General features: G+C 38.2%; 1 protein-coding gene and 1 long non-coding RNA gene across 7 annotated transcripts in view; both read left to right on the top strand.

Moving 5' to 3' along the window:
* LOC129416432 (uncharacterized) overlaps nucleotides 1-3,910 on the top strand; it is a 31,425-nt gene extending 27,515 nt beyond the window's left edge. Inside the window, exon 5 of the long non-coding RNA XR_012371992.1 lies at nucleotides 974-3,910. This is a non-coding gene — a long non-coding RNA (uncharacterized lncRNA). The remainder of the gene's footprint in view (nucleotides 1-973) is intronic.
* A 59-nt stretch (nucleotides 3,911-3,969) lies between these two features.
* Nucleotides 3,970-19,023, top strand: LOC129416429 (uncharacterized). Of its 6 annotated transcripts, XR_012371984.1 has the most exons (13): nucleotides 11,355-11,428; nucleotides 11,506-11,568; nucleotides 11,664-11,876; nucleotides 12,012-12,368; nucleotides 12,799-12,996; nucleotides 13,096-13,182; nucleotides 13,274-13,527; nucleotides 14,956-15,084; nucleotides 15,421-15,555; nucleotides 15,686-15,809; nucleotides 18,108-18,183; nucleotides 18,330-18,590; nucleotides 18,794-19,023. XR_012371984.1 is itself a non-coding variant. In XM_073872852.1 (12 exons), exons 1-11 carry the CDS (start codon nucleotides 4,196-4,198, stop codon nucleotides 18,134-18,136), a joined length of 1,203 nt encoding a protein of 400 aa, XP_073728953.1. In that variant the 5' UTR covers nucleotides 3,970-4,195; the 3' UTR covers nucleotides 18,137-18,183; nucleotides 18,330-19,023. The 6 variants fall into 6 exon arrangements, 5 of the variants coding, with proteins under 5 accessions (XP_073728953.1, XP_073728952.1, XP_073728954.1 ...); XM_073872852.1 differs by lacking the exon at nucleotides 11,664-11,876 and adding an exon at nucleotides 3,970-4,207 and having other exon boundaries at nucleotides 11,337-11,428; nucleotides 12,012-12,091; nucleotides 18,330-19,023; XM_073872853.1 differs by having other exon boundaries at nucleotides 12,012-12,091; nucleotides 18,330-19,023.
* The last annotated feature ends 91 nt before the right edge of the window (nucleotides 19,024-19,114 follow it).

The following is a 19,114-nucleotide window of genomic DNA, read 5'->3' as shown; positions in this document are numbered from 1 at the left end:
GAACCTTAAAGCCACAATATCAGTGGCGGCTCGTAACTGCTCATCCGAGGGACGCTAATTGAAAATAAGTGTTTGGAGTGTCATGTGAGTTGCTTGCGTTTTTTAAATATTTGTTTGTTGCGTCATGTGATCCATGTGCATCACGTGTTTTGTCAAAATAAGTGCCTGCTGCACACGCGTCAAAACCATTTATGATAAAAGAGACGCTCACGTTCACAAAATACACGCAAGACACTCCCTTAACAGTAAACTTTGATTACGCACGAGATTATGCGATTATAGTTAAAAAAGCATTCATTCATACCTCCTTCAAACTCCAAACTCCATTCCCCTCTCCTTCAGTCATTCAGCTTCATCCTTTTCATTTTTGTGTGGATGGTGCCCTGTAGTGATGAAAATGTACATTTAAAACAATCTTACTATACAACTAACTACACAAAATAAAAAGCATGTAATCTGCAAAATGCAGTTTCCTTCTTGAAAAGGTCTGTTACCTGATTTTGTATACGAGTAGCTCTTCTTTGTCAGACTCAGTTTTAAACCAGTCATGATCTAAGATCTCCTTGAGCGTCGGACGATCACTTGGATTCAGGGCCAGGCACCAACTTAACAGATCACAGATTTCTGTACAAGATTTAGGAGAGAGCTGGTTAGTCATCATGACACACAAATGACAATAATGATCACGGCATAAAGAGACGCTTTTGTTGTCATTTTTGTTGTCTGTCTATCATCTAAAGGGACCCTGGTCACAGACAGACAGTACCTCAGGTTAAGATGATGGCACAGTGATGTAATACATCGGCGAGCCACTAAATGACTGTTTAGCTAAACCCAATAAAGTCTATCATCTTACCAGACAGACCGTGTCATCTGATAATATTAATTGTGGATTTGATCAGAGACTTTGTGTGTGCATGTTGATCAGTCATTTTCACTCACCCTTTGATAAATCCTTCTCATTTGTCTTCAGATACCCGGAATCAAAGTCGTTTAAAGGACAGGGCAAAGATCCAAGCACCATGAAGTACAGCACAGTACCTAAGGCCCAGACGTTTGCTGGCACGGCGTGGAATTTCTCAGCCTTTTTGATCTCAGGCGGGGTCCAACATGGAGCTCCTGTACACAAAACCTGCTGTTTCTTTTACAAAATGACTCAACATGATGTTTCAATACTCCGCTATATTAAAAAAATTCAGCTCACCTACAAAGTCGAAGGTCTTATATGCCTCATGCGTCAGATAATGTCCATCCCCAAAGTCAATTAACTTCAGGGTCATTGTTGATTGCTGCACCAAGAAGTTTCTGGAATGGATGTTGGTGTGGAAAACTCCATTATCCAGACAGTGTTTCACTGCCAGTACCGCCTGACGCATGAGATGTCTTGCTGTATTTTCACTTAGTCCTCTATGATTTGTAACAAAATCCCACAAGGATACGCTGTGCAGTGGGTACTCCAACACGAGCGTGTAAAAGTGTTTAGTCTCGTACCAGTCATACATCTCTATGACATTGGGGCATGAGGGCGCTTCTCCTAACTTAAGCATCAGCGCCACTTCTGTTATAAGTGGTTTGGGGTATCCAGGCTGGAGAAAAAAATGGTCAACAAATTACAATTTGATGAAACAAATATCTTGTATTGGTGCGTAATCGCTATACTGTCTATTTTTTGTTTAGTTCACTTCATCAAATTTTATGACAACTTACAATCTGAAGAGTGCTTTCATACTTTCGTTTGTTTATTTGCTTGATGGCAACCTGTAAAGAGAAAAAGCACAAAAGTTAATTTCTCTTGAGCAGACTAAAGCGGCTCACCTGACACTGCACAAATAACTTTAAGGTTTGAGAATCTACAAACTTTAAAACATGGTTTAGATCAAGTGGACATACAAATTTCAGCAAACATTGTGTTTAATATAAATACGAGTGCATTACCGGAGTGTCATCCGATATACGGATCCCTTTGTACACTCTGCCACTGCACCCTTCCCCAAGCACTTGATACAAAAGTTGATATTCAGAATCAAAGGGCTCTGAAAAACACACAGAAAAATGATGAGGTGACAGTACATGTTAACACTCATATACTCACAGATGAAAGGTACAGCATACATTTCCAGGTACAGAAGAATATGTTAAAGAAACCATTTCACTTATTGGTGCAAAGTAGGAGTAATGAAGTCAGTACACTCACCTCTAAGCAATGAGCGATTAGCTCGTTTCTTCTCGCTTGGCGGTTTAAAAGCTTGTTGAACAACATCTATAACTTTTGGCCTGACAACTTTATCATCTTCTGGCGAGGGATCTCTGGAATTTTCAAAAGCTTTTGGTGTGGGAATTTTAAATCTACTTGGTTTAGGAATCCAAACACGTCTGGGATTTTCAAAAGCTTTTGGCCTGACAACTTTATCATCTTCTGGCAAGGGATGTCTGGGATTTTCAAGAGCTTTAAGAGCTTTTGGCCTGGGATTTTTACCACCTTTCGCCTCAGGATTTCCATCTTCTTTTGACCCAGGATTTTTTGCTTTATTTGGGTCAGGATTTCCACCACCTTTTAACCCAATATTCTCTGGAATGGCACCTAACGTCTGTAGCCTGGCATTGGCTGTAGCGATGCCACCAAAACTGGCCAGATCCACACCATCCATGGCATCAGGAATAGCTAGATCGGCATCTTTTTTCACTTTACTCTTCCCTTTTTTACTCCAAGTGTTGTGAAATGAGCGGCTCTTTGAAGCCTTTTGTTTTTGTTTCTTTAAGCCAACACTCTTCGATTGAGAATCTGCCAGATCAACAACTTCCCTGGCATCAGGGATAGCTGGATCGGCCTCAATCTGTGAAGTCGGCATCGACTCCACTTTGCCCCTCCGGAAGCATCCAAGGAAGCGTTGCTTCAATGTCATGCATTTATCCGGACGAATCTTTGGTTTTGATTGGGGGCCGGCCAGAGCAGGAACATCCATGCCAACAGGAATATCTGAAATAGCCTTGGGCTGTTGAGTTGGCACAACAGTCACTTTTTCTCCCTGGAGGTTAGATTTGCGGCTCTTTGAAGCCTTTTGTTTCTGTTTCTTCGGACCAACGTAGGTCTTTGACTGTGATGCAAGATCAACAACTTCCCTAACATCAGGGATAGCTGGATCCGCTTTAAGCAGGGGAGTCGGCACTGACTCCACCTTGCCCCTCCAGAGACAGTCAAAGAATGCCATTCGTTGTTTTTCCGGTTTGATCTTATTGTTTAATTCAGAGCTCGCCAGACCAGCATCATCCTTTACATTACATATGCTTTAGCGCATAAACGCAATGTCAATACCTCAAAAAAATATATATTTAAAAAAAATAGCTTTAACGCAAATAAATGTGATGTCACATGATAGATCTTCATCACACGCAACCTCTGAAGGGCATAACAGCAAACAATAGGCGCTCTTATTGCAGCCTGAGACTTTCTGTTTTGATTTGCAGAGTCGATCCTCCATATACACATATGGAAGAAAATTAATGACAAATCTTTTTGAATTAAAACAGCCTGTTGAATTGTACTACCTGAAAAAAATGCATTGTATTGACCGTACTTGAATTTTAATGCATTGTATTTTTATGTTTTTGAAAAGAAAAAGCATGTAAATTGTACTACCTGAAAAAAATGCATTGTATTGACCATACTTGAATTTTAATGCATTGTATTTTTATGTTTTTGAAAAGAAAAAGCATGTAAATTGTACTACCTGAAAAAAATGCATTGTATTGACCATACTTGAATTTTAATGCATTGTATTTTAAGGGCTTGCATTTTTAAGGGCTGAAATTCAACATGATTGCATATTTAAGATGTGAATATTTTACTTCAAAACATTTAAAACACATTTTCTGTATTAAAAATTCAATAGTCCATATTCATGTTTCAGATTTTTCTTCAAAATATTCAGTCTGTTTAAAAATACAACGTAAAATATTCAGCAGGCAATATTCTGTCCATTTAATTTCACGTCCACAAATTCGCGTCCAAAAATTCAGTGCTTCAAATTTCAACACTTCACATCCGGGAACTTTAGGACAAGCAATAGAGTACCGAGCATAATCTTCATCTGCTGTTAGTAGACCTCACCAGCAGGTGGTGCCAGAGCGTGTTGACGAAGAGCAGAGCAACAATTAAGAGACGACGAAAGGCCTTTACAAAATCTCATTTGCCAAAATGGACCGAGCGGTGAGTACATATTATGATATTCTGGGTCACTATGTATTCGATGCTTTATTCATTATTGTAAATGCCATGTTGTCATTAATATAAATCCAGAAAACTCTGTCAATGTCGGATTTGATATTAAGTCTAAGTAAAGTAACTGTAATACGTTCAGACATAGAGACTGCTTTGCTTATGATTCTAATGACAGGATACTAAACGGTTTTTACATGATTACCGATTATAAATTAAAAGTTACATCTCAACCAAGATATCAGTTAATCTCCGTCATATATTGGTCGAGTAGAATTGTGATTTAGTTCTATAATCACAGCTGTGGTTAGGCCAGAGGCACGAGGCTGCAGTCAGAGCCATGATGATAGATTACAGGTGTGAAAGATCACAGTTGATCCGTGATCCGTACGGATAGACTAATACCAAGCTTAGATCTTACTTAATGTGCAGCTTTGTTCTTTATTTTATAAGTTTGTAATTTTTTGTTCTTAGATTTTCCAACCCCTCTTTTACTGCTCCTAAAAATGATCCAATTCGTGCCCCAAAACCCATAATGTGATCTTTCTGGGTTACAAAATGTAGTTTTAAGATTAGTTCCGGAGATAATCTATGTATAATATTTAAATCTGAACCGATTACAATGGCCGGTTGCATAAACATAGCTGTGACGTTAAGACTGCGTCTTAAGAATGATTCTGACTAACTGGCATATCAATATATGAATGTTAATTAAGCCCATTGCACGAGCAAAGCTCAAGCTGACTATAGATATAAAAAAAGCAAAGCTCTAATATAAAGTCACCAGTAACTGGCACAGCAAGTATTAGACTTTTGAATCTAAAATAATAAGTGGATTAAGCTCTTTTAATCTGCAAGTGAGGAATTAAAAGAGAAACTTTTACTGCTTCTGCTCTATCTAAAAAAAGGAAAGAAAACTACATAAACCATTATAACACACCGGTCACTGGTGGCGTCTTATTTATATATATTTTTTTACTTTACCATACTCTTAACATATATTTGCCTTACTGTGAACCATAATATTTACAATCAACTTTTTCTTAATTTGTTGTAAAAGCTTTAGGCTACTTTAAAGGGATGGTTTACCCAAAAATGAAAATAATGTCATGAATGACTCTCGTGTTGTTACACTCCGTTCACCTTTGAAAACACAGTTTAAGATTTTTTATATTTAGTCAGCGAGCTTGCTTGACCATTCATTGAAAATGTATGTGTACTGTCCATGTCCAGAAAGGTAATAAAAACATCATCAAAGTAGTCCATGTGACATCAGTGAGTCAGGTAGAAAGTGTTGAAGCATCGAAAATACATTTTGGTTCAAACATAACAAAAAATACGACTTTATTCAGCATTGTCTTCCGGTTCTGTTGTGAATCGTGTGCACAAGATTGAAGTCACATGACTGTAGTGACGCGGCTGACATGTTACCTGGTGCGCCCCAGCTGTTTTTTGTGTCTGAGCTTTGTTTATAGTCTGAGGGAGATGCATGCTGTAAGTTTGAAAAAAAAAACTTCACAAACATGTCTAAGGATAACACGTCAGCAGCGCCACTGCAGTCTAGGATCCGATATGCTGGATCGGTATCAGGCCGATTGATATGTGCGTTAGCCGTGGTTGTTACTGACAAGCTATTAAAAAGACAACGTATTATAAAAGCACTATAAACGTTATTATGCACTATATTCAAAGTCTTTTAATACACTCAATAGATTCATGTGAAGGAACAAACGCACATTTAGAGAAATTTTAGTTCACAGAAACACTGTAACCACAAACTGTGTTAATCCGCTGGTGAAGCGGACGGATGAAACGCGTCATTCACACACGCACACCCAAGATAACTGTAGGTTATAAACTTTCCATTGCGGTGTGAGGATTCCCATGAGAGGATTCAAGGGCATCAATTCTGCACCCAGAAACCCCATGAACGTAGCGTGTTATGACTTAGGCGCATCAATTCTGCACCCCGAATGTGCATAAAAAGTCTGGTCAAACGCATAATTTCCAAAACAACCATCTGCACACTAAAGCTTTTTTACTATGACAGTTTTAAGCAGTTAAGAATTTTTTTAGCATACTTAATTGATCAAATATACCTAATCTATGTTCTTCTAAACACTGTCATGATTAATATTTACTAATGTTCTCTGTAACTTGTAAATAACTTAAAATTATTGGTTTTAACATTTTAAATTATACTAGATGTAGCAGAAAGCGCTATATACATTGAATTACAATAGTATTGGGCATATATCCATATAGGCTGATATACGGAATTCTGGTATCAGAATCAGTTAGGAAATGAAAAGTGGGATTGGGACATCCCTACTGCAGTCTTGTGCATGCAGTTCACAACGAAACTAGAAGAGAAGACAATGCTGAATAAAGTAAACAGAGGCTCCAGATAAAAAGAGAATGATTGTTTTTATTGCACTATTCTCCAAGTGAATCGGTTACACTATGAGACACATCACATTCCTTAAAAGTTTACACACCAATAGATCTGATCTTTGAAGGGAATAGGGCATAGGGATGATCAAGTCATCCACTGATTTACGACAGGTAGTTTGGGACACTGAAAGTCTTTAAAAACAGCGTTTGTGCAACTAAATGTTAGAGCGTGTGACCATCCGCTTTGTTGGCAGATTTTTCCAGTTACAGATGTATGCTTCACGTCTCCCTCACTCATTATAAAATCAGCAGTGGCGGAATGACACATAAACGATGCGAAATGGTGAAGCAGTTACGGTGACGATACTGGTAGAATATCTCACGGCTATCAGACAATTACATTCAATAACTAACCAATAAGAATTCTTGTATAAAATAAATAGGACCTGTCTATCTATCTATCTATCCATCCAGGGTATTGTTTCTCAAAAATATCATAGGCCCAAGTAGATATCACCATTGCCACCAATGGTCTCTATGATCAACTTAGCTTTTGAAAAATGCAGCCCAGTAACGTTATCTGCATTAATAATTTGTCACCTATGATAAGTGTGTAAGATTAAAATTGAAGGAACTTATTCCTTGGTCACAACTTGGCACAACCCCCTGTGCTGATCAAAGACTATTGTTACAGCTGTTTATCCAATACAGTGGGGGTTAAAGATGGTCTTCTGATTGGTCAGTTGAATGTATTATGTTGGGTTTGGTCAAGTACAGTGGGGGTTAAAGGTGATCTTTTGATTGGTCAATTTGAATGTATCAAGTTAGGCTTAGTCACATGGTCAAGAGATAGAGGATAAAGGTTAAGGTTTTTATGAGCTCTGGGCCTTTGCATTTTAGCTTTTGCCTTTGCATTGGTCTTTTCCCCTTTCCTTTCTTTCTTCACCTAAGTTCTGGGGTTCGGGCCATTAGGCCTAGATTTCAGTTCTCAAGTGTGAATCTCTTTCTTCTAAACTTTCTTTCTCTGTTCTCTATCTTATCAGGTAATATCTCACATACATTGGAAACAGTCAATTGTTTATATTATTTACCATTTCATGCATTTATAGTGTAACCATTTCAACTGTAACTTTAAGTCAGTACTGTAATTAAACCTCTTCATTTACAAATCTGTTGTTTAGTTTTGATTTAAGGTTAATACCTTAACGCTCCATATTTCGATACAATATATTCGTACTCTAGCAACGCTCTCAGACATATTGTGTCCGAAACCGGGGAACGATTGCAGTTTTGTTCTCCTTCCGAAACCTGAGATCCCTTACAGTTTGGTGGCCCGTACGGGGATCCCTTGCGGTGAGTTTTCTGAGTTTTACTCTGATTGATCAACTGAATGAGGACTTTATCACAGTTAATCCTGTGAATGGATTAAAGGCCTTCTGACCACACAGTGGGTAAGTCTGTTTTCATTGTTTCATGGCATGGTTAGTGAAATCTCCATTTGCTTGAATTGTGTGAAACAGAAATAAGAAGGACCTTAAATATCCTATTTGTTGTACAGTTAGAGATTATTTCAGATTATCTCCTCGGGGATGGAAGGGAATAACTCCAGTAATGATATATTGTTTGATTTATGGAGCGAGAAAGTTGAACCTACACTTTCTAAATTATATAGAAAGGGTCTGGATTACTACGCTAATGATATTCTCACATGGTGGCGCATGGTTGGTAGTGAACAAAGAAAATCCAAACATGCTGAAATCATTGAGGCTTTGAATTACATGAAGTGCTTGGAGCTACGTAAAATGGATGGACAGGTTAAGTCTATCCTGAATTCTAAGTGTGATGAATTGAATATCAAAAATGCTGAATTACAAAAGTCAGAGGCAAAGATCCAAAATCTTCAAACTCAGATAGATCAACTATCATCTGAGCAGTTAGCCCTGGCCAAACAGTGTGAGAAGTATAAAGACATTATTGCAGATGTAAGGGCTAAACTAATTGTGCGAGACACTAAGTCTCCCCAAACGCTTAACAGCAATGGGACTAAAAAAGATGCTACTTGTACTAAAGAGAATGTATTTTCCAGAACCCAGAAAAGTGTTCCTATTTCAGCAATTGGGGTGATGCATCAACATGCTGTAAAAGAACCGCATGATGTGAAGGAAGCATTAGAGAGTCACAGACCTCCTGAAGCTCCAGTAGAACCAAGCTACAGACCCGGTGGCAAAATGAACAGACTTTGTAGTTCCTGTCATAAAATAGGCCATACAGAGGAGAAATGCTGGTCACTGGGCAGGGGCAGACCTCCACCTTATTATTTGAAATGTAGGAAATCACTTTCTAAGGGCAGATGTAAGCAATCCAGTTTTGCTGGTAAAACTCTTACTGAGTTAACTGCATTGTTCATGCAAGGACTCCAGCTGTTAACCTCACTTGCTAGTGGCTTAGCAGCCAGTTAGCATGTGTTTAACATTCTCATTACAATGATCCTGTTTGCATTTTCTGATTTGTAATGCTTGTAATGCATTGTTTCTATAGAACACAAATTCTAGTTGTTTGTTGTACTATACGTACACATAGGCTAATGAAGTTAATTTCTTGTAACACTTGACTGTTTCCATTGTAAGTGTTTGACAAAACATTTAAGTGAGAGGTTGTTGAAGCTACATGTATTCTAGACCAGTTGTCTCGTGTTAATGAAATAACTTTTGCTCTTGAAATTGTCTACCAGTTTCAAGTTGTATGTGTTTCTATGTTGAAAGATTTGTCTCCTAAGTGGTAAACTCTGCTATTCCTTGTATAGCTGCAGTAAGACCCTAAAGAGGAGCACAAAAATGCCATGTGGCTACATTGTGTTATATAATTACATTAATGAAAATGTTTTACTTCACAACAGGATCCAGTAGCACTTTTACCATGCTTAACTAAAAACACAGGTGTGAGAAGATTTACAGAGCCAGATTACAATCTCATACTTATATCAAAATGGCTCCCTGTTTTCAACAACAGGACTAAATTTGCATCACAATTTTATCTTCCTCACCTTTGTTGCAGCATGGTATTCACACATAGCCTCAGTTAAATTCACACATAGCAAACACAATTCGCCTCACATCAGTCATTATGTTAAAATGTCTGATGTCAAGCATCGTTTTGGTTTCTTTTCAAAAAGTTTGATTAGTTTTATGTCTCAAATACTGAAATCTTGATAAAGAGTTATTTTTTATGTGTAATAATTTCATTAATTTTGCTATTATGTTTTACATTTAATTTGCTCTTTATCCAAGACATTTAAAACTGTCATGTTCTTTGTTCTCATTTTGTTCATTTAATTTATAATGGTTATACTGGAAAATTAAGATCTTTAAATATCATGTATTTGGTTACAATATATTGTTGTTGTTGCCCCTACTGACAAACTGGGTTGTTAAAAATAACATTTACTAAGTTAAAAATGCATTGTAGTGACATGTTTCCAAAAACAATGTAAGAGCTTTTATTGTTTTTTTTTCTTTTATTCTCACCTTGACCATGTTTTAATGTATTTGACAGGGATTTAAGGCTGAAGACCAATCTGACCATTTAAAACTTCAGTGACAAATGCCATATGCTTTGCTTTTTGTTTTGCCATTTGCTTGAATCACAGGATTCCTGCTGTTTCACATCTTGGGTGTTGCCTCAAAGAGAAGGACAAAAGTGAAACCCCCTTCAGGGCCTGTTCTTGTGAAAGTGTGAAGTATCGATGGACATCTGCATAACTATGAAAAGTGCAATTCCATTCGGTGAAGCCTTTCATGCAGGGCTGAAAGGAGAAGGACGTCTTCAAGTCTCATCAACCAGCAACCAGTTTGGACAATAAGTCTGAAGATGACCACTGCACACAACTGAAAGCATAATCTTATGAACTGTGTCATCATGGATCTTCTTACGTGTAGCCCATGTTGCCAAAGGGCGGATTGTAAGATTAAAATTGAAGGAACTTATTCCTTGGTCACAACTTGGCACAACCCCCTGTGCTGATCAAAGACTATTGTTACAGCTGTTTATCCAATACAGTGGGGGTTAAAGATGGTCTTCTGATTGGTCAGTTGAATGTATTATGTTGGGTTTGGTCAAGTACAGTGGGGGTTAAAGGTGATCTTCTGATTGGTCAATTTGAATGTATCAAGTTAGGCTTAGTCACATGGTCAAGAGATAGAGGATAAAGGTTAAGGTTTTTATGAGCTCTGGGCCTTTGCATTTTAGCTTTTGCCTTGCATTGGCCTTTTCCCCTTTCCTTTCTTTCTTCACCTAAGTTCTGGGGTTCGGGCCATTAGGCCTAGATTTCAGTTCTCAAGTGTGAATCTCTTTCTTCTAAACTTTCTTTCTCTGTTCTCTATCTTATCAGGTAATATCTCACATACATTGGAAACAGTCAATTGTTTATATTATTTACCATTTCATGCATTTATAGTGTAACCATTTCAACTGTAACTTTAAGTCAGTACTGTAATTAAACCTTTTCATTTACAAATCTGTTGTTTAGTTTTGATTTAAGGTTAATACCTTAACGCTCCATATTTCTATACAATATATTCATACTCTAGCAACGCTCTCAGACATATTGTGTCCGAAACCGGGGAACGATTGCAGTTTTGTTCTCCTTCCGAAACCTGAGATCCCTTACAAGTGGAAATCTTGTTAAGCTACTCTCCATGTCCCATACATGTTGTGTTTGTTTCACAAGGGAGACAATGAAGTGCTGAGATCAGCAAGGCACCTTTTGTCACTCTTGACTCAAGAAAAAGCTGCGTGTTCAACAAGTCAGGGAACAAACAGGTAATGCAATATTTTTTATCAAGCATTTTAACAATGGCCGCACACACATTATGATAAAACTTAATCTTTTTTGTCAGATCATCTAATGGTAGAGTCCAAACTCAAGGGCCATCATCTTCTGTACAAACAGAAATGACCAGGTCAGTAGAAAATTGTATACTGCATTCCTGGTTATGAATTGTTGGTCTGCTCTGATCTACAAAGTTCTGTCCTATACATAACATTTTTACAACAGGTCCTTTCCTGGATTATTTTCAAGTCGCAGGGAAAACGCCGCTTTACTGGAGCATGCCCTGTGCCCATTAAACCAAAACCATTTCAGGTCATGTTCCACCTGCTTCCAGCCCAATGTGAGCGGTCCCCTAGTGGTCCAGATCAACTGGTCCATACACAGGCAGGACTAGGACGCAGAACTGCCACTCTAGATGAAAATATGACTCATGAAGAGGTACAGATACACTTCATGTCAAAAAGAACCTGTTAATATAATAATCTTTGTGAATGGTCACACAGAGCAGTGGTTCTCATTTTTTTTTTTTTTTTTTTTGCTGTGCGGCCCCCTTTATGCTGTTCATACTTTCAGGTGGTTGGGGAAGTCGGAAGCTTGCTGTAGTGGCACCTGCAGACTGTGGCTACACAGGCAGGCTTATAAAAATGAACAAAGTAAGAGAAAGTTCAGTCCTTTATATAGCCCCTCTCCAGGAGGAGCTTGACACTGCTCCCTTGCCACCATCATCGGAATCATTTCGTGACATGCCAAAGGCAGTATGCAAACAATGCAAAAAGTCCTTCCCACTTCAGATCCTTACAAATCACATTAAGACTTGTTCTGATGTTGTTGTGGTTGAAGATGAAAATCAGGATGAAATTAACAACACAACTGAGTTGTCATGTTTGGATAATGAAGTGAACGACACTGAATTTTCATACATGGATAATGGTATTTACATTGTTTCCTTCCTGGCTTTTTTGCCAGTTTCAAGAGGGTGACATGACAGTTTGTTGGCATTATGTTCTATTGCTGAAGTTATAAATAAGTCTATATTTGAAGAGTTTCGTTGCAAGACGAGATAACCACCGTTTTTTTAATTGTTCAGAAATCTCGTTTTTTGGTTGTGCATTCCAATTAATTTCAAAGCAACTGCAGTTGGTTTGTTTTGATTTAAATCTTCATAACTTAAAAAATACAGCTAAGTAACACCATAAAACAAAATAATAATGACATAACATAATAATAAACATGTTTTGACAAAAATGTAAAAAAAAATGTATTTATCTCGTTTTGCAACGAAACTCTTCATTTATAGTCCATCATGAAAATGTTACTACTATTGATGTGCAACATCTTGATATTTTATTTTTTATATCAGATTGGAAGACCCACCCTGATCCAAAAATGGCTGCTGACTTGTACAGAAAGGAAATTTTCAGATTGCATGAGACAGGGAAACCGCTTTTGATGTGTATGGACTTAAGATCAGGTGTTGAAGAACAAGAGAGGCAACTGATCAACTTTTACAAGCAAAGACACGTAGAGTGGGCATGTCCGGTTAAATGTCAACTTCAAGGTACAGTCTAAAGAAGAATAACTGTGTGCAATAAAATATGCAGCTCATATAGTCAACCTGTGATGTCAGCTTTAATTATTGTACGTAAAATTTTTTCAGGGGATGCCGCAGTTGGTGACGGAGTGACTAGGCACTTTTTTTTTACAGTTCTCGAAAAACTGAAGTATGGTTTCAGTTTGAACTTGGGTATGCAGTCATCTAATAGTTGCACTGCAAAATTTATATTTTGAATAATTGCTATAATTGGATACACCTAATGCTTATTTGGAATTAACAGGAAACACAGGAGTTACTTGCCTCTTCGAGGGGGAGCCTGACCACTTGGTGCCCTCATCCTCACAATTCCTCATTGAAAGCGATCTCTTCCTAGTTGCAGGGAGAATGCTAGGCCATTCCTTTCTGCATGGTGGCCCATGTTTTGCAGGGCTCAGCAGAGCTTTTGTTCATGTTCTGCTTCAAGGTTCTGAAGATACTGCCACTTTGCAACTGGAGGACTGCCCAGATGTTGACATACGAGAGACCATCGACTTGGTATATATAAAATGTTTTATTTTTGTAGATACTTGATTTAGTTTTGGAAGATGCTTTGACCTATTTGGAATTTGTTGTTGTTGACATTTTATATATACACAGATCAGCCACAACATTATGACCACCTGCCTAATATTGTGTAGGTCCCTCTTTTGCCACCAAAACAGCCCTGACCTGTCAAGGCATTGACTCATTAAACCTTTCTATCAGAACCAGCTTTCACATTTTCACCGATTTCAACTACAGTAGCTTGTCTGTTGGATCGGACACTGACCACTGCAGACTGGGAACACCCCACTAGAGCTGCTGTTTTGGAGATGCTCTGACCCAGTCGTCTAGTTATTACAATTGCACTAACCCATTTTTCCTGCTTCTAACACATCAACTTTGAGGACAAGTGTAGTTGATGTGATAGAAGCAGGGAAAATGGGCGGATCGACTTTGACAAGGGCAAAATTTTGATTGCTGGGTCAAAGCATCTTGTGGGATGTTCCCAGTCTGAAGTAGTCAGTACCTATCAAAAGTGGTCCAAGGAAGGAAATTGCTGAAAAAGTGAATGCAGGTTCTGATTAGAAGAATTTAGTGCCTCAACGGGTAAGGGCTGTTTTGGTGGTAAAATGGGGATCTACACAATATTAGACAGGTGGTCATAATGTTATGGCTCATCTGTGTGTGTTTGTATATGTGAAATTATTTATATGTAGTTACAACCCCTAGCATAAATTATGGAATCAACACACACTTTTTACATTTAATGATGTTCACCCAGATGCTTCACTTCAAAGCAAATAGACAAATCACAGAAACCTTTTTTTTTTTTGTTCTATAAATACGCAACTCAATCTGCTGTATGACTTTTCTGACCCCGGCATGCGCAGTGGGAACCGCCTGTGACGTGAAGGGGTCTATTAGTCAGCAGTAAAAACAATTGAGTGCTTACACACCTTAACCAGCTGCTGATCTAATTGAAAAGAAACATTGCCTCAACAAGAGAGTTGTCAGTTGAAACAATGGAAATGATTTTTGGGGATTTGTATATTTGCTTTTAAGGGAAACATCTAGGTAAACATACCAGAGCAATGTTTGTGGTAAGCGTGGTATAAGAGGAATAATTGACTGCGTTGAATTATTTGAATATAAACACACCGCTTCACATCGTGCCACGTTACCACCTTGACTGTGCGTTAATTTCTTATAATTCAACGGCCCGTCGTCAATTATTCCACCAAATATTATTCAGACATTTTTTTTTACATTTTTACTAGAGGGTGTATGACACTGTAGTTCTTTTATGTAAGTTAGGGTTAGCAAAATAAAGTTAAATACATATCATTAAAAAATCTTCATACAGTGGACTTCTAAAAACTAAAAATTTGGAATCAAAAATTATTTGGACACTTTTGTTATATTTGTTTTATTTATTTTTAGCTCAGTGGACATTCTCCATTAAATGAGGACCAGTCGAGTAAAGTACTGGAACTGTGTTTGTCTTGGGATCTTCCTGGTCCAACAGAAGGAAATAGGAGGTGGCTTTATGAACGTCTGCTATCACATGCGGTAATTAAAATTTGTGTTTGTGACAATGTAAATTGCCCTTATTTTTATACATTTCAATTATCTTTTGCAACTACTTTTACTTGAATACTTGTTCATGCATTTTTATCATGCTTCTTATGGCACTGTAATACAGGTGTAAGAGAGATGTCAGCATTTATGATCTTTCACACTAAGCTATATAATGTAAGGATGTTAAATTCTAGAATAACAGCAGGATAGTAAGAACATGCTCTGGTGTGAAAGGTTTTTTTTAAAACCAAAAACCTTTAGGTACTTGGTCTGTCTGCTTTCCGACATTGAAATTTGAATGTAACCCCCCCCCCCATTTCTATGTAGGTTCTTGGTAAAAGAACACGACAAATTAAACAGATAAGACGAGGACTAAAAGAGACTTTTGTTTGGAATCTTCTAAATGAGAGGAAGGATGTGGCATTTTTCCCTAAGGAATCAGAGGACTCGTGCACTCCAGAGGTAAGGCTTCCTTCTCTTTAGATGACTACAAACATCTTTTTCCTTAAACTGAATGTCAATATCTCTTTTCTTTGCAAACATAACATAAATACATAACTGATTATAGACTCTCATTCTGTTACTTATTTAGATGCTGCTTTCCCATATCTCCTGGCATAGGGGTGATGATGAAGATGATGATGATGACGACGACGAATACTCGCCTGATATAAAGGAACGAATCACTGGGTATTTAAAGCAGTTTATTGAGACAGGTATGTGCTTCAGAATTTGAAAAGTATAGCTGTGTCTTCCTAGCTAACAGAAAAAAGTTCTAAGAACGTTCCCTGAAAGTTCCCAAGGTTTCCAAAAACATTCTGCCAGCGTAAAAAGTGTCCAGTTTTCTTGACGTTCTAAGAACGTTTTTGTGTTGTCTGAACGTTAGAGGAATGTTACATTTTACCTTTATTAAACGTTATGACAATGTCATGTTTTAATGTTCACACAATATTTAAAACAACAACTGTTTATTATATTGACTTGTTTGATTGTTATGTAAATGATAGAGAAACATTGCATTTCATTTTTTATAAAACATTATTTCTTAATGTTCAGTAAATATATTGCTGTAAAAAACACAATTCACTTACTAGGTATATATGTTGTTTTGTTTCATTTTAAGTCACCATTATTGTAATTAATGCAGCATTTCACCCGTGGAAACATTAATCTTTATTAAAAGTGGATCATATTTGTAGTCAAAATTAGTGATAGACCGATATATCGGCCGGCCGATATATCGGGCCGATATTTGCGAGTTTTATGTGTATCGGCATCGGCCGATACATGGCTGCCGTGTTTGCCGATTTTTCCGGCATAATTTACAGACAGAGTGCTGGAACCCGCAAGCGATTGCAGGTCATGTGACTAAAAACAACCAACCTTTTCACGACAACATTGAAAGCTCGGCTTAACAGCTGATCATAGCTGAACAAAGTGGGTTTTTTTTTCATCTCTATGGGGCGGTTTCCTGGACAGGGATTAGACTAGTCCTAGACTACAATAAATGTAAGAACTGTGCAAACTAATAACATCTCTTTTTAACAACATGCCATTTTTACATAATTTTTATGATGTAAATTGAGTGAGCAAAACCAGTTTTGGCTCCAAATATCGGCTCAAGAAAATCGGCAGCCTGTATCGGTCATCGGCTAAGGCTGATGAAACAAAAATCGGTATCGGCATCGGCACTGAAAAATCCATATCGGTCGATCCCTAGTCAAAATGTAACATAAATTTCGAATTTGGTGCCTATTTGACCGAGAAAAGGGGTGTTTGTAGTCTCACCCCCTCTACAAAGATATAGGACTTCCTTCTTTCAATGATGCAAAATGATGATTTTTACATCATTGAAAGAAGGAAGTGCAACACTGAAATCCATCATGCCTCGGTGGAAACAGAGGAAATGATGCACGACCATTCAAAAACATGACTGGGGTTCTAACTATACAAAGCTTAATGCAAATGGGTGAAGTGTCCCTTTAATGTTTGTTTTAGTTGGACTCTTGACCCTTGACTTTTTGCTTGCTAGGTTTATTCCTGGTTGTGTTAACTTTGTGTTAATACATCACATTTGTTATAAACATGTAAAGTTAATAGTGTAATTCTGTGGTGGTTGGTACATAATGGTAGAGATCATCACCTAATTAATTTACTAATCAAAAGTTTATTTTCTGTCAATAATGTATATAGATCCAGCTCTTTCACAGCAGTTTGTCATTAAGGAGTTTTAGAAACTTATCACAAAAAATATCTGCTGTATAATTGGGATACACAACCCTCAAGAATCAGAATATGAATCTCAACCATGGTGACAAATAAAATTGTAAAAAAAATCATTATCAATGCTGCAGTGCATGCTGGGAGTCCTGAATGAGATTTGTAATTTGTTGATACCCAGCATGCATTGCAGCATGAAGTTTTTCATTTAATTGTCACAATGATTGAGATTCATACTCTGATTCTTGATGTTTCTGCGTACCAATTATACAGCAGATATTTTTTGTGATAAGTTTCTAAAACTCCTTAATGACAAACTGCTGTGAAAGAGCTGTATCTCATTTACATTATTGACAGAAAATAAACTTTTGATTAGTAAATTAATTAGGTGATGATCTCTACCATTATGTACCAACCACCACAGAATTACACTATTAACTTTACATGTTTTTAACAAATGTGATGTATTAACACAAAGTTAACACAACCAGGAATAAAAAAACCTAGCAAGCAAAAAGTCAAGGGTCAAGAGTCCAACTAAAACAAATGTCACAAGTCGGGGTGGACCCAGATGTAAATAAGGTCACGCCCCTTTCTCCACCTCGAGGAGATTCCCAAAGCCACCCCAATGACCAGACACACAAGGTAGACATAAATTAAAATGGACTTTATTTAATTTATTTAAAAATAATAAATAGTGCAGGGAAAAAGGGGAACTTAAAATAACGGCCCCTCTAGGCTCTCTTCACAGCTCGGCATCTCAGCGTTCACGCTAGCTCTCCTTCTCTCCACAGACGTCTGCTGGGACACAAAGACACAGTGAATCGTTTTCCAATGGTTCTCTCACCTCGTCGCTGACTACAGCTTTGGGTAGGTATGGCTCTCTTCACAGTTCGGTATCTCAGCGCTCACGCTGGCTCTCTCTCTCCTCTTCCACAGACGACAGCTTGATTCATACGACACACTCCTTTTCTCTGTTGATCGGCAGATTTATCAGGTTACGTTTTATTTAACAGGGTGGCGGACTTACGATGGCTGGCTACGCGATGCGTCAATTGGACAGTGGTTTCCTAGGTGGCGCCGGGGGCCAAAACCCTCTCGGCGAGCTCGTTGGTCTACAGAGGGGCGAGAACGTCACGCCGGCACACCGGGTCGAGCGCTACCCTTTCCTCGAGACCCGTTGGTCGATCGAAAACTGGACCGGGGCGCCCTTTCGTCGAGACCTCGGGGCGGCGGATCTCCTTCGCCTCAAGCTCTGTGATGATCAAAAGACACAGGTAAGGTAGCAATATTATAGGTAATACTCACACACCGTCAATAGCACAGTTCTTCACCGCCACTCCTAAACTCAAGTCCGCCGAGCGTTTGGCTGGGAAAATACTTCGAGATGCCACTCCGTGATTTTAAGACTGAAACACACTCACAGCATAATCATGTACAGGTCTTACTCTAGGACCGTTTTTCCTCTTCGTCGTCTCAGGAGCGAGTGACTGGAGGCGGGGGTACGTCAGACAAAGACAACAGCAATCCCACTGCAATACACAGCATTACACAGCACCAATTCAAGTGAAAATTTCTACATCCAAGACTCACCCACCACTCAGTGCACACAATAGATGCCCGTCTTCCTTTACTTCGCTCTGGACGAGAATATGGAGATGGTAACACGGCCTAGTGTTTGTTTTCGTCACTGGAGCTGTTTCCACACGAAGACCCACACGAAGACAATGATGCGTCTTTCCTTCCTTCGTTTCTTTCATCCAAGGTCAGTACTCGTTTTAATTCTTCTACCTATAAGGTC

The sequence above is a fragment of the Misgurnus anguillicaudatus genome, chromosome 11 (assembly GCF_027580225.2).
Source record: "Misgurnus anguillicaudatus chromosome 11, ASM2758022v2, whole genome shotgun sequence".
Classification (NCBI taxonomy): domain Eukaryota; kingdom Metazoa; phylum Chordata; class Actinopteri; order Cypriniformes; family Cobitidae; genus Misgurnus; species Misgurnus anguillicaudatus.
This window is presented reverse-complemented; position numbering and strand designations above follow the sequence as displayed.